The sequence below is a fragment of the Halyomorpha halys genome, unplaced genomic scaffold (assembly GCF_000696795.3).
Source record: "Halyomorpha halys isolate HHAL.00 unplaced genomic scaffold, Hhal_1.1 Scaffold390.1, whole genome shotgun sequence".
NCBI lineage: Eukaryota > Metazoa > Arthropoda > Insecta > Hemiptera > Pentatomidae > Halyomorpha > Halyomorpha halys.
The window spans coordinates 1,347,724-1,361,707 of NW_027112043.1; the positions used below are offsets into that span (position 1 = coordinate 1,347,724).

A 13,984-nucleotide genomic window follows, 5' to 3' on the forward strand; every position below is an offset into this window, starting at 1 on the left:
TTATAGCTTTTTGTACATCATAGATGATTTAAAGATAGTACAAAATGAAAGCTTACAACAAATCAACTTTTTATTGGAAAAGATTATATCAAATAAAGTAATATTGATAACTTGTATACATTTTTATTGATACCTAAATGCACAAAAGTTCCAAGTCCCTTTTCAAATATTATGGAAATTGCAAAACAAAGTTTCAATACATGATTTGATAACGCCTAACTATTTTTGTATGAATGTATTGGTTTTCAGTTGTCTTTATTAGGTGAATAAATGGACTTGGAGTATTGTGGATTGGGAGCAGAAATCAAAAGAAATAAAATTGACTTTAAATTATTCTGCATAGGGATCGATATGATAAATACAAAATAAATAAACCAGCAGATGGATTAAAAATAAATAAAACTTCTTAAGCACAATTACATATACACACCCAGCTTAGGGACTCTGAGCCATGAAACCAACATACAACTCCAGAAAATCTCTTTCTAGGAAGATTAGTAAAATCTTAAGCCATAGTATATTATAAACCTACCAGCCAATTTTTTATTTCATTGTTACCATGAGTATTTAAACATCTAATTGCATAAAATGACCATTGATTTTTTATTTTTAAGTACTTTAATCTTGAGTAAGAGGTAAGGCACAGGAATCTCTGGCACTGGTATAATCCTAGGCCCACTAAATTATAAATCATAATCTAACAAAGACTTTTAAAACTTTTGGGGGATAGTGATAACACAAAAATATAATTGTAAATTTTTTTTATTCTTTGTTTACTTGAGCTCAAAAATAATCAGAAACAAAAACTCAGTCAAAATGCCTAATTGATTCAATTATAATTAACTCAATAAGTTGTATAAGAGCAAAATCCTTCCCCAGAAATAATATAATGCATAAACTTTCACCTGGGATATAAATAATTCATGGTCGAATTTTATTATTCATGAGAAAAAGAATCCATAGGCGAGAATTCTTACCTCACTAGGTACATTAACTCTTGATTCTCTGGTGTGAAGACCCATCACAAATGGAACTGGTGCATCGAGGAAGTGATGGCACGAAGCAGGCAATATAGGAACATACACATGTGGCCAAGAAAAGGGTAGCAGTAAATTCGTCAAGGATTCAGCAACAAGCATTAATCTTTGATATTCTAAAAACAAAGATAATGGTAAACAAAATAAATATAAAAAACTTAATATTACAGTCTTCATTTATTTAAAGCTACCAATAATTTCGAAATTTAAATCAAATAAAGTTATTAAGTGATTAAATTATAACTATAAACATTGATACCCTGTAAGATTTGGTAAAATAACAAGCTAAAAATTATCTATCCTTCGCCAAACATATAAAAAAAAAAAAAAACCTATATAGGAAAAAGAACTAATCAAAATTATTAAAAAATCTTTATAATGCTTCAAGATTCTCATTATACATAAAGAATGTTAACATTATATGAATCGATCGGTCAAATAAAATAAATTTTATTTGAATGAATGATCTATTTTTTTATATCCCAGTCTGTTAGCTATAAATATAATTTTTTTTTCTAATTTAATTGTCTGACACAGTTAAATATGTTAAAATTGGTCATTCTAATATTCTAAATATTTAAAAATAAACAGAGTTTATTAGACAATTATTAAGAAGTAATAAGTTACATTGTAAACTAAAGTAATGTTTTATAAAAAATAAATAAATATTATAATATAAACAATGTTAATTTAATTTCTAAAATTTTGATAATTCCTCGAAACAATATATTAATTGTGATAGAAAAACTAAATTAAAGGATTAGAAGTTTGTGAAAGGAAATGCATTAATATGAAACAGTAATGATAAGCTGAGCAATTAAATTATTTATATCAAAACTATTAAAAATAAACTAATGTAAGCACAGTCTGTGAAGCAAGGCATTATTATAAGAAAGAAGAAATTTAATGTAATTTTATTAATCTCAGTAGAAGAAAAAATGAAGTGTGCATTTTTCTTCAATAGTTAATAAATTTAAAAATACAATTATAATTTTAACAAAATTTAAAAACATTTTAGTTAATTGTAAAATTTGTATTGTAACCTATTTTTGCAAGACATTATTTGAAAAACAATAGAGTGAGTTTTCAACAATTCACGATCTTATACTTGATGTTTCTCCAAAGGTGGTATATGGTGATTTTTTTATTTTCTATTATGCATAGTTTAATGACTAACGTTAAATTTGTTTTTAAATCATTCAGGAAATGATAGTTTTCACTACATTAACATCAGTAAAAATGTTAATAACATTTCATAATACTGATTGAATTTAACAATAATAATTAGTTGGAAATATTTAATTTGCATTTTATTATAATTTTAATTGGTCAGATTATGAATAAATATAGATATTTATACTGCTACTTTTGTGTTAACAGGGAAATATATTCAACAAACCCCAACAGACAATGTTCATATTCTTAAATATACTTTAGATAAAATATTTTAATTGTATGTGCAATGGTAAATAAAATTGATATCTATCTATCTATTTATACTTGAAAAGTATTTGGTTAGAAATATTCAAATTGAATATTACATATACTTGTATAATATCATAATAATACATATCTTTTAACCTCCTTAGTTACATAAATTTAAGGAGTTTGGTACACCTACCTTATAATTATTATGGGTAGTAGTATTATAGTTTATATTATATAATATAAACTAAAAAATTTCCATAAAAATTTGAAATATAGACAGGATAACAAAAAAATAAGAATCTAATTTTAAATTTCAAGAATAGATAGGTTTCCTAAATAAATGGAATTTTTTACTCAGATACAAAATAACATATATATCACAAACCTATTATTTTATTTTATGATGTAACAAAAAAATTAAAGAAAACACCAATTTCATTTTATAATATAACAAAAAATTTAAAGAATTTAAAGAAAAAGGTCACCTACATAAATCGAAAATACATAAAAATTTAATATATTTTTCTCAATATTAAGAATATACCAATATCACACAAGTTCAATCACAGAGAAAAAAGAAAAGGGAAGTCCTCATTAAGGAATTTAATGTTGTCTAGGCATATCTCTCTTTCCGTGGCCTTGAGATTCATTAGTCTATTATGTTTCCTATCAACTCTATTGGCATGATAGCTCAGAGTGATTGAGATAGATATGTAAGCAAAAGCAATGCAATGCAGTGCTATTCTAGGAAGTAATAAATCATATCAGTAGATAATAAAATTAAACTTATTTATCAATTCCAACAACTAGTAGAAAAGATAAACATACATATTTCTATTAACATAATATGAAATAAGATAAAGTTAATAAAAGAAAAAAACAACTGAATAGTATTAAAAAAATTAAATAACCTCCAGAACAAAGAAGAATTTGGTTTTCGAGGAGTAGACAAGTGAAGAGTTGTATTACACAATCCACCCCCAGAAGTGTGAACAGTTCTCTGAGAGGAAAATCAAAAAATGGTAACTCAGCAAGATTTGTAGGCGTTTGAAGAACAACTTTTTCTTGAGGATAACAAATAAAGCTAAGCGATCTTCCAGGTGGAGGAACACAGACTTCATACAGAAGGCTGTATACCAAACTCTCTAAGCTAGGGCTTCCCTGATCCTTCCAGCATCTACAAACAATTTTTTAAAAAATATATTTATCAATTATACAATATGATAATGAAATATCAAAATGATTTCAAATGTACCGATATAGACCAGCAAGAAAAATATGCGGAGCATGTATATAAGGTTGTTGCATAATAAGAGCTATGCTCTTTGTAACATATAATGTATCTTTGGTGTACTCATAGTAACTTTGAGCAGCTCGTGTATGAGCACTTAGTTTGAAATGGCGTGGAAGTGATCTAGTATTATGTTCCATAGACCGCTTACAGCGCCCAGATGATAGTTCGGTAAGATGCATTGCCTAAAATAAACAAAAACAATTATTGTACTCAATTGAAAAAGAAAGGAAGAAATATGCGAGTTCATCACACTAAAGAAACAAATATTAGCCATAAAATATAAATTGATAAGTTTAAATACTTGTAAGGTCTGCATTGCACTGCAAATTTTCCTATTTCTAATCTCTTCATAAAAGATGAAACTTGCACCATAACTTCTCCTTCCATCTTCTTTAGTTATAATAAACGAGTGAAATTTGGGTTCTAAATTACTTTTTTGAGTTCTAAACTGAAGTCCATTTGGAAGACATAACTACACAAAACAGTAATAAAACAAATTGAAAACATATATAATCACCTTACAAGGGTAATATACTAAAGCAGCGTCTGAACAACTTACCATACAAACTGCATCTTTGTCGAAAGGATTCCATGAAACATTTTCAGGATAGTGTCCCAAAACTTTGCATTTGTATGGCCTTTCTAATGGTGTTGATTGCAAGGTATCACCTAAAAAAGTATCCAACATTAATTAATATAAGTTTTAATCAACTTCTTTTATATTATGATGGATCTTAATGAAATGACTTAGTAAATTATAATTATGAGAGTAATAAGACAGGATTATTATTGAGTTGATTAGTAACTTATAATTATAAGAGTAATAAGACAGGACTATAATTGAGTTGATTTGTAAATGGATTTTAAATAAGCTAAAATAACCATATAAGAGTTAGAACCACTAACAAAACAAAAATGTATCAAATCAGATATTCCTCAATATACAAATAATCAACCATATAGTCCCACTGTATTTACCTGCAAAGCTGTCAGGTTCAAGCCCTGATGTTAAATCTAAACCACATATCACAAAGTAATCAGCGAATCTCGTTCTGTTATTTAAAATGTTGTCTGTTTCCATAACGAATCAAAACAAATAATAATATTAAGACTAGCTACCAATGGTATCGTAAATTAAAGCCATCTTGCTTTCTTACGAGCACAGATTACCAACTACCACGTAAAGAAGTGAAACCTACGGACCTTTTGACACCAAAGAGTAAATATTTCAATAATAATGGTTCCATGACAAAACCATTGGCCCAATATACAGCGCTATCTCTTATGTGTTCTGGAACACTAACTGAGACAAGTAGTTCTCAGCTGGTCAAAGAATCATTCATTCTTCAATTTTCTTTATTATTTCATTATTATTTTTCATTCTTAAGTATGATTTATTTTGAATTATTCATTCATCTTCCTATTTTCATCATCGTTTCTGTAATATTAACAATCATTATTGGTTGATGGAGTAAAACATTAATTTTAATTCTAGAATATATCAGATATTGTAATTTCATCTTTATCTTAAAAATTTAGAAAATACTTCTTTTATATTACTACATTTATTTTAAAATATAAATAAAAGTGAATATTTGATGATACTTGTTAATGTTTGAAAAATAATTAGAAATTGATAAACAATGAAGTCAAGATTAAATTGGCAAAGATAAAATTTTAACGAAAAAATAATTTAACATCTATTAAAACATTTTTGAATTTCTATGAATTTAATATTGTCCCCTTTACATTTTAAGAATTGTTTGTCATTGAATTGAATGAAGAGAAATGATCTTCAAAATGTACTATAAATAAATATTTTTTTAAAAAGAAAATGGTCCAGATGCAGTTAACAAAAAACCAAATAGTCATAATTCTACTTATTATTATACAAATCAGCGATTTTTAGTTTTGTTCTATTAATGAAATGCTTATTTTGATATAAAAAAATAAGAATAAATATGATACATTGATGAAAATAGCTAAGTAAAAGATAAAGCCCCATATAAATGAATAACTGTAATATCCTGAAATTTGAATCTATTTTTATTTTAAAAACATTTACCTATTTTTTAATTAGTAGTAAATAGATAAGTCTTTAAATCCTTTATGGAGGAGAATTTACTAAAAGTATTAAAATTAAATCCATTTAACTCTCATCATCCTACAAACCCCCAGGTGAGTGAGTAAAATGTAATACTTCTTTTATTCTGTCATATTAAATCTCCAGAAAATATAAATTACTGGAATATTGTTGTATCAGACAATTCTGCTAAAAAATATCAGCACAAAACCTGATAGTTAGCCAAAAACTAATGGTTAAAAATATTAGATCTTCGAACTATGCACTTGAAAGAACATAGTCAGGGCTACTGTACTGCCCATGCTTAAATAATATCTAGTACAGAACAGCAAAACAAATCTTGCTTTGACACAGGGAGTTTTTTGATCAATAGAATCAGTTCTGAACAAGGAGTGTGTCCAGGTAGGAACAAATTTTAACCAGTTTGATTATTGGTACCAGAATCATCAGAACATAAAACCTGTACTGTGCAAGTTTCTGACAGTTAAAAGCTGTCGTAAGAACAGACCTATTGCTATAACAGGGTTTGGGTAATATTACCTCATGGGAATAAAAATAATTTCTGACACAAACTACAGATCAAATGCAATGGTATATGCCAGATACTAATAAAAAGGAACAATTCATTACTATGAGAAAATGTAGAAACCTAGAGGATAAGCTGCTAGTTTACTATATTGAAAGAGCATATCCCTATATTGCCTGATAGTATTTAGAGAGTAAATCTGAGGGCAGTGATAGCTACAAGAGATCCATACCTAGCAGGGCCTGCCTTCCCCCCCTTCTTCTAGACTTTTGCTGATACTCAGTTTTTGGGACTGAATTATTATAAATATATATTAATTATTCAATTATCGCATGTATTGTCTATAATTGGTGGAGTAAAATATGCTATTTGTTTTTATTTACTTTGACTTTAGGTTTTATGCCAGAATTACATTAAATAAATTATTGTAATTCACGTTATGTATATACTTGGGTATTATAAAGCAAAATATTATTTTCTAGTATTGAAAATGGTAGACTTTTTAGATGAATTTATTTTTCTATTTTGTTTCATAGTAAACAACCCTGATTAAATAATCGTGAAACCCTATGGAGAAGGTTATAAATTGACGCTTTATCTTGAGATCTCCTCACTGATTTATTTTAAAGAGTTTCATGAGCAGTTATTTTTAAAGTGTAGGAGTTAACAAAAAATGTTGCAGCGAGTTCTTAATATTTCTAAATCATTTATAAAAAATATTAATGATCATAGGCAATTAAGCAAATTATCTATTAATGGTTAATATATTGATTTATATTATTGTTTTATAAATGAATACATACTAATTAGATAAAATTTATTTTTGCTTTTTTAAAGGTAATTTATGTTCCCCAGTTCCATTGCTTAGAAACTTAAGTAGTATTTCTGTGCTTCCAAAGGTAACTAATACTACAGAAACTTTAGATAAAAATGAACATTTAATCACTCAAGGTATGTTCTATAATCGACCATTTTATCAAATAGATAATACCTTTTTGATTGCTGTAGAAGCAAAATTTACAAACAATTTTGTAATAACATGATTTTATTTTAAGATGTGATTGCCAATATAAATGAACAAATAAAGAGTGGAAAGGAAGGTAGATTATTTGCTGTAGTTCATATATGTGGGAAGCAGTTTAAGGTAACACCTGAAGATATTATCATAATAGAAGGATATTGGCCTCCTGAGAATGGAGATGAAATCAAATGTGAGAAAGTATGTACATATTCTTGTTTCACATGTACTTTATAATTTTAATATGGGTTCTATTTCCACCTGCATTCAGAATCATATATTAAACTGTAAATTAAGTCTTACAAAATAAATAAATATTACACTTAAAATAAATCTTAACACTCCCACTTTCGTTAGAAGTGTGAAAAACTATTTATGATCAGCCATGGGTTGATGTGTTAAAGCCTCAGAGAGGCTGCTGTGTATGTGTGCCTGCAAGTTGGTTAGAACAGTCTCAGAATGAGAAAAAGAAATATAACAACAATACTGTAATGTTATCTTTCATTAGAAATCTTTGATTACCATACTCAGCATTACACATGGGTTCATAGGATACAATCAAATTTTAGGTATTTATTTATATTCATTTGTATCTAAACTAAAAAACTCGATAGATAATAGTATGTAATTCAAAGTTTGTCTAATAGTAGCAACATCTCTCTTCCATGTCTCTGCCCACTTACAGCAGAGTATGAGTGGTGCCTTTGCCTAGAGCACATTCCATTACTTTAGATGACTTGCACTTCTAAAAACCTGTTGTAGACTAATCGAAGTATCCAAATCGGATTCTTCAGAACTTTACTTGTTTCTGAGAAGAGATATTGAGGTATTTGACTTTAGAGGTTTCTAATCCCTATCCCCTTCCTTTTTTAGCAGCCTCAGGTTGGCTGTCTTCTACCTTTTTTTAGTCTTGTGACATTAACTTTTAACCCGGACATTTGACGCTGTTGTAAACTAGTGTATTAAGATATTACCTTGACAAACCTTGAAACTTTAGTGGAGCTGGTTCAATTCTGACCTGGGGTGGTTGACACTTCCTGGTGGCTCCGAGGAATAAAAACTTGACCATCCCTTGCTGGTTATAGTAGGGTGGTAACCTGTTGGATAAAAACATTCTCCCTTTCACACTCAGCACAATTTGTCTTCATTTTTAATCTTTAAATTTATTTACATAACCAGGAATCAATCAACGGAACAAAAAAAAAATTAAGTATTTACGCTTGATTTTCAAAAAATAAAAATTGATTCTATTTTGCACTATTAATATTACTGAAACAGTTAGGATTAAAAAAAAAAAAAAATAGTACTTTTTAAAGAAAATTTAATCTGCTTTATTTTGTATGGAAACATTTTCACTTAACCTTTTTAGTCCTGAGATATTTGAGGAAATTGTAAATCTCTATCTGAATTTCCTCAGAGCCACCCTACATGGGTTATCCCATCTGAACTTACAGAACTACCGAGTGGAAACCACCTACTAAACAGACCATAGATAAACAAGTTCAGTAGCTCCAGATAAATGACTGAGAATATTTAATTGATAACTATACCATAATTTTGTGTGAAAATTCAGTGAATTAATAAAGTATTCTCAATGTCATTGTATTAGTAGTATCAAAAACTTTTTTATTGTTGTTCTTATGATAAAATATGCTTCATGTAAATAATTGTTATAAACCTAGTTATTTTAACACCTGAAAATTGGTTTCATAAATTGAATGCTGTTTGGTTGAGTATAAACAATTCCATCTAGCTTACCATAGCGGGGAAAGGTAAGGTCTATGGTATCTCTCTGGAAGGTCTGACTATTGATTTAAACAAGTAAATTATATTTTTTCAATAGGTGGATTTCATAAGTAACTGATAGAAATATATAAATACTAAATAAGTTAAATATATAAAAGAAATAAATGCGGTTTCTGGAACCTCCACCCACCTTAGAAAAGCTACCAGAAATGTAGCAAATATTATCTGTTTGAATAAAATCTTTTACTTAGAGATATTTATCCTGTTTCTTAAGAGTCATTTATATGTTATCATAAGAGTCCTGTAAAGAGGACTAGTTGTTTAACAATATGATTGTGTGGACCGTATTTAGCTCAAGAAGTTGGGGCACAACCTGGGAAATACAGCGATGCCAGTTCGAATCCGGCTTTGGGGGTTGACTTTTATTTTATTTCTGAGGTGGTCTCAAGAAATGAAAACTTGGCCCCCTATCTTGGTATTAGAAAAGAGTGATACCCTTTAGTTAACCCCCCTCGGGGCCGTCCATAGCTCGGGTGGTTAAGGCATGGGGTCTTTGCAATCTGAGAATTGCAGCAGCACTGGTTCAAATTCAGCCTGGGGTGTTGGCTTTTTTAATTTCTGTGGTGGTTTCATGAAATGAAAACTTGGTCACCTCTAGATAATTCCCCCTCCACTCCCCATATGTCAAAATGACCAGAAAGGGGGTCATAAGAAAATATTAATTGTCTTTTATGAATGATGTAAGATTGTGAATCGAAAAATTTTAAATGAAGTTATAGTTTCTGTTTTTCAATAGGTATTGCTGATTGGAGGCCTGGATTTTACTCTTGTTGGTAGGCCAATTTTACCTCAAGGTTTAGCTACAGTTACAGCTACTGTAATTGAAAAAGATCTGTCTCATACAAAAACAATATTTTTCAAGAGAAGGAGGAAACAATATCAAAGAATAAATTGTAAGTGATTATACCTTAGATATTTTTTCTTCAATATTAATATTGACTAATATCAATTAGCTTCACAAATTTAGTTATAAAAATTAGATTTAAACAAATGTAGAAAATTAATATTGAATTATGAAATTAAACAAAATAGAAATTAATTATGAGGCTCTCCACTTTATTATGGATGAAGGCAAGTTATTTCATGATGTAGTACTTTCAGTATGACAATTGTGGATTTAACATTCATGGGCTATTATAAACTTGATAGTTTAGAGAAAGAAGATCAGGCCGACAAACCTCTCAGATTATATACTGTTCCTAAGTATAATTAATGCTTGAAAAAATTAATGACACGAGTGATAGTAAAAGATGGAATGACCATTGATTGTTGTGTTGCTTGTATCTGGTCATAAAATGATAATAAGGCTGTATCACATCAAATTCATTTAGCTTAAATAGGAAAATGAAATTTGTATTCTTTGAAGAAGAAGGAAAATGATACTATATTCAAAGTACTATGGAGATAAAAGCTTAGAGGTTTGCCCTGAGGGAGGAAAAGAATGAGGAAGTAAATAATTAACACAAATTTAATTTCATAGCCTGCAAGGAAAAGACACTATCTTAATAAGTAGTTAATGGAAACAGCCAAATCTGTTGGTATTGTTAACAGAGAAATCATGTTAAATATTCTAGAATTAAATTTCTATATCTTAAGGCTAGTTTTTTATTTGAATTCCTAATATTAAAATAAATTATGACCTTATTGTACTTAGTTTTTAGGTCACAGTTGACAATGCTGCGAATCAATGAAGTAAGTGTTACTGGAAAAATAAATGAGCATAGTAACATCACCCAATATGAGCGAATATGAAAATATTCAACATTACTGTAAATAATGAAACTAAATGTAATAAATAGTTCTTCTATAATCTTTTAAATCTTAATATTTTCCCAGCCCTGTTTTTACTGCAGAATATGGAATCAAAAATTATTCAATCAGTCTGTGATTACCACATCATGATTTACCTTTCTTATTTTAATCTCACAGATATATGGTAAAATTTTGAACAAGCATCTTGTATTAATCTAAAAATATGTTTGTATATCATTTCTTAACCTGTGATACATCATAAAAAATCAACTATGAGTTTTTCAAACTTTTAATTAAACCAAAAGAGAAATAATAATGCATAATTATCATCTCATCACAACCATTGTATTGTAGGATACCTACAATATTGTTTCTTTCTGACTTCTAGAATAGTATTGATTTTGTGTATACGCTATAACAAAAATTTATGTTTGCATGAAACTGAAATTATGTATTTTAAGTAAGTATATGCCTGGTATGTTAACTGATAATTTTTTACCCAAATTAACTTGCTGGAAGCACCAATTTTTTAAAAATTGCTCCATCAATCTTTATTAAACTCGTTATTTATATCAACTCAATCAATAAAACGACAGGAATTAAATGTGGAATTTCCAAAATGTCTTCCTCAGAAGTACCTTCAATTTTGCTTATTGTAAATTACTTGCCTTTCATTGCTAACAGTTATAGCAAATATAAACTAGGGCCGCCCGTAGCTCAGTGCTTAAGACACAGTCTTACCAATTTGATGTCTATTAGCGGTGCAGTTTCGAATCCTGCCTGGGTCGTCGACTTTTTTCATTGAGTGGAGGTCCCACAAAATTAAAAACTTTGACCCCCAACCATAGTCAGGCAGTATAAGACTCCAATTTTTATATGAATATGTTATAGCATCTATAATTTTTACTTTCACTTACCTTTATGCTAATATAGTAAGAGGATGTGTTACCATTGTGACTAATAAAGAAATGGACATTTTTAAACAGGGCTGTAATATTCCCAAAGAACGATGGTAAGTGAAAGTTGTATCAGATTTTAATTTTTCGTTTTCTGTAATTAATAATAAGATGAGGAATCAAATAATAACTAGAAAATAAGTTGTTTGCAAATTTTATTAACAACAAATAAAATTTTACTTAAAATTAATTAATGTTTGACTAAAGGAAAATCACATTTCTAATTTGATGATTTTACAAATAATTAATCTTTAATAAAAACATTAATTTTTCATCCCATAAAATTAGACTGATGAAATCAATAAGTATTGTTTTATATGACTAACATGGGACAATAATCATTGAGATCTTTTAACCAAAGTTACTTATATTATGTTTATAATAAATAAAATTGTATTCTTATATCATAAACCAACCATTAAACACAAATATATATAAATATATAAAACATTCACAAAATAGGATTTTTTTTATTTAATAATATAAATATTTATAAATGTAAATTATTATTTAATTACTCTACAGTCTTATTAAATTCATGATTAAGCTTTAATTAATAATAGTTGGCAATGTTTTAATCATTAAACCTTACAGATAAAATAACAAGAGAATAACGATATATTTCTTTAAATTTCAACAACTAAAACAAGAGGGACTTTGATAAATACAAAAATAATAGAATTATTTAAATATTTGTAATGAACAGTATTAATATAGCAATATAGATATAACTACGTATTACTCACTTTATATTAATAAATTTCATCCAAAAATCAAAACATGTCCTTTTCCAAGGTTCAATAAAATCAAAGTGAACCAAATTCATTCTTGTAAGAAAACAATAAATATTTTTCATAATTAATAATTAGCATTGACAACATAAATAAATAATAATTTCTTTCCTCTTGTTCTATAAATAATTCCATTTCTTTTACTATCTTTGGAATTAATAATCCAGTTACAATAAATAATCTTATGTTTTATTTTCCAATATATTTACTCTTTTACAATTCTCTTACCTAAAAATATAAAACATATGATAGGTTAATGACTAATTTACCCATTGCACATTGTTTTGCTTAAAATTGCCTAGATAAAACATTTTTCTTCTATTCCAGCTAGCATTGAGTACTAATTAGAAATATGGTAAAGTAATATAATTTAATTAAAATAAAATTTCTATAGCTTCACTAATTTTATAAAGTTACCATTCTTTACTGCTCTGTAAATGGCTCCATTTTGAATGTTAGGAATGTTTCTTGGTTTGATTAATTTAATTGGCTTTTGAATTTTAGCGATAACTATTTCTTCACAATTACTATCATCACTTGCATTTGTAACCAACTTTTCTCCAAAAGCATTATGATCTGAGCATTTTGAATCAGAACCAATGTTAATATTATTGTTATTAAAGTTGTATAAAACATCAGAAGCTTTATCAGTTTTTTCAGTTATTTGATTACATGAAAATCTAAATGACTGAGTAGGGGCTTTTATAAAAGTTGCTGAATCGCTTAGCGTGATCGGTTCTTTTTTCATATCCGAAGTAAGGTACAATTTTCTTTTAGCTTTCGGTCCATCGTCAAATTTTTCAAGTTCAGTACAAACAACTTCAAGCATTGAATCAATTTTTCGTTGGGGTACATCTGAGCTTGATTCTGAAAAGATATTAAATTAAAAATATAAAAGTTTTATTCAGACATTATAGAATTAAAGAAAATAATGTTCATGCTAACTGATTAAAAAGTAAGAAATACTATCTTTTATTTTTTTAATGTAATGAACTATTAAATAAAGGAGCTCTCGTTGTGAGTCAGGTGGTTCAAAATATTTCTAATATAAGTTTTTGCTAATTTTTTTAATAAATAAGGACTCATGAACTCTTAAAACTAATAAATAAGAGGTTATATTTTCAAAAGCTAATGAATGACATAATATTAATGTTATAAACTAAATATATAAATTAATGTGTAAAGAGTCAAAGAAACAATTAACCATACTATATATCAGGGGTGGCCAAAAAGTCAATCATCAATCATTCGCAATGTCTAGATTGGAATTCCATGTACCATGAACTTTGAAGC

The 13,984-nt window shown here is 27.8% G+C and overlaps 3 protein-coding genes across 8 annotated transcripts in view; 1 reads left to right on the forward strand and 2 right to left on the reverse strand.

Moving 5' to 3' along the window:
* The window catches only part of pns (pinstripe), a 36,570-nt gene extending 31,576 nt beyond the window's left edge, over nt 1-4,994 (reverse strand). For 2 of the 3 annotated variants that reach the window (XM_014422819.2, XM_067049960.1), the window contains exons 1-6: nt 4,738-4,993; nt 4,319-4,428; nt 4,061-4,231; nt 3,721-3,941; nt 3,377-3,642; nt 978-1,153 (exon numbers count right to left, since the gene is read on the reverse strand). In XM_014422819.2, the coding sequence (XP_014278305.1) occupies nt 978-1,153; nt 3,377-3,642; nt 3,721-3,941; nt 4,061-4,231; nt 4,319-4,428; nt 4,738-4,840 (1,047 nt within the window). In that variant the 5' untranslated portion in view covers nt 4,841-4,993. Of the gene's footprint in view, nt 1-977; nt 1,154-3,376; nt 3,643-3,720; nt 3,942-4,060; nt 4,232-4,318; nt 4,429-4,737 lie in introns of all 3 variants that reach the window. The other variant, XM_014422817.3, reaches the window with a different exon arrangement.
* A 1,936-nt stretch (nt 4,995-6,930) lies between these two features.
* Nucleotides 6,931-11,002, forward strand: mRpL21 (mitochondrial ribosomal protein L21). 2 transcript variants are annotated; one of them, XM_067049962.1, is made up of 5 exons: nt 6,931-7,126; nt 7,206-7,319; nt 7,424-7,587; nt 9,929-10,085; nt 10,854-11,002. In XM_067049962.1, exons 1-5 carry the CDS (start codon nt 7,042-7,044, stop codon nt 10,862-10,864), a joined length of 531 nt encoding a protein of 176 aa, XP_066906063.1. In that variant the 5' UTR covers nt 6,931-7,041; the 3' UTR covers nt 10,865-11,002. The 2 variants fall into 2 exon arrangements, with proteins under 2 accessions (XP_066906063.1, XP_014278338.1); XM_014422852.2 differs by having other exon boundaries at nt 6,932-7,126; nt 10,847-11,002.
* A 1,426-nt stretch (nt 11,003-12,428) lies between these two features.
* LOC106682122 (transcription factor E2F7) overlaps nt 12,429-13,984 on the reverse strand; it is a 43,983-nt gene continuing 42,427 nt past the window's right edge. For all 3 annotated transcript variants that reach the window (XM_014422813.2, XM_067049964.1, XM_014422811.2), the window contains exon 8: nt 12,429-13,558. In XM_014422813.2, the coding sequence (XP_014278299.1) occupies nt 13,080-13,558 (479 nt within the window). In that variant the 3' untranslated portion in view covers nt 12,429-13,079. The remainder of the gene's footprint in view (nt 13,559-13,984) is intronic.

Excerpts from the sequence above, each read along its gene's own strand:
- mRpL21 (XM_014422852.2), top strand. The coding sequence starts at position 7,042 with ATGTTGCAGCGAGTTCTTAATATTTCTAAATCATTTATAAAAAATATT. Across the intron at positions 7,320-7,423 it reads TGAACATTTAATCACTCAAG|ATGTGATTGCCAATATAAAT; the intron begins GTATGTTCTATA and ends TTTTATTTTAAG. Across the intron at positions 10,086-10,846 it reads ACAATATCAAAGAATAAATT|TTTTTAGGTCACAGTTGACA; the intron begins GTAAGTGATTAT and ends TATTGTACTTAG.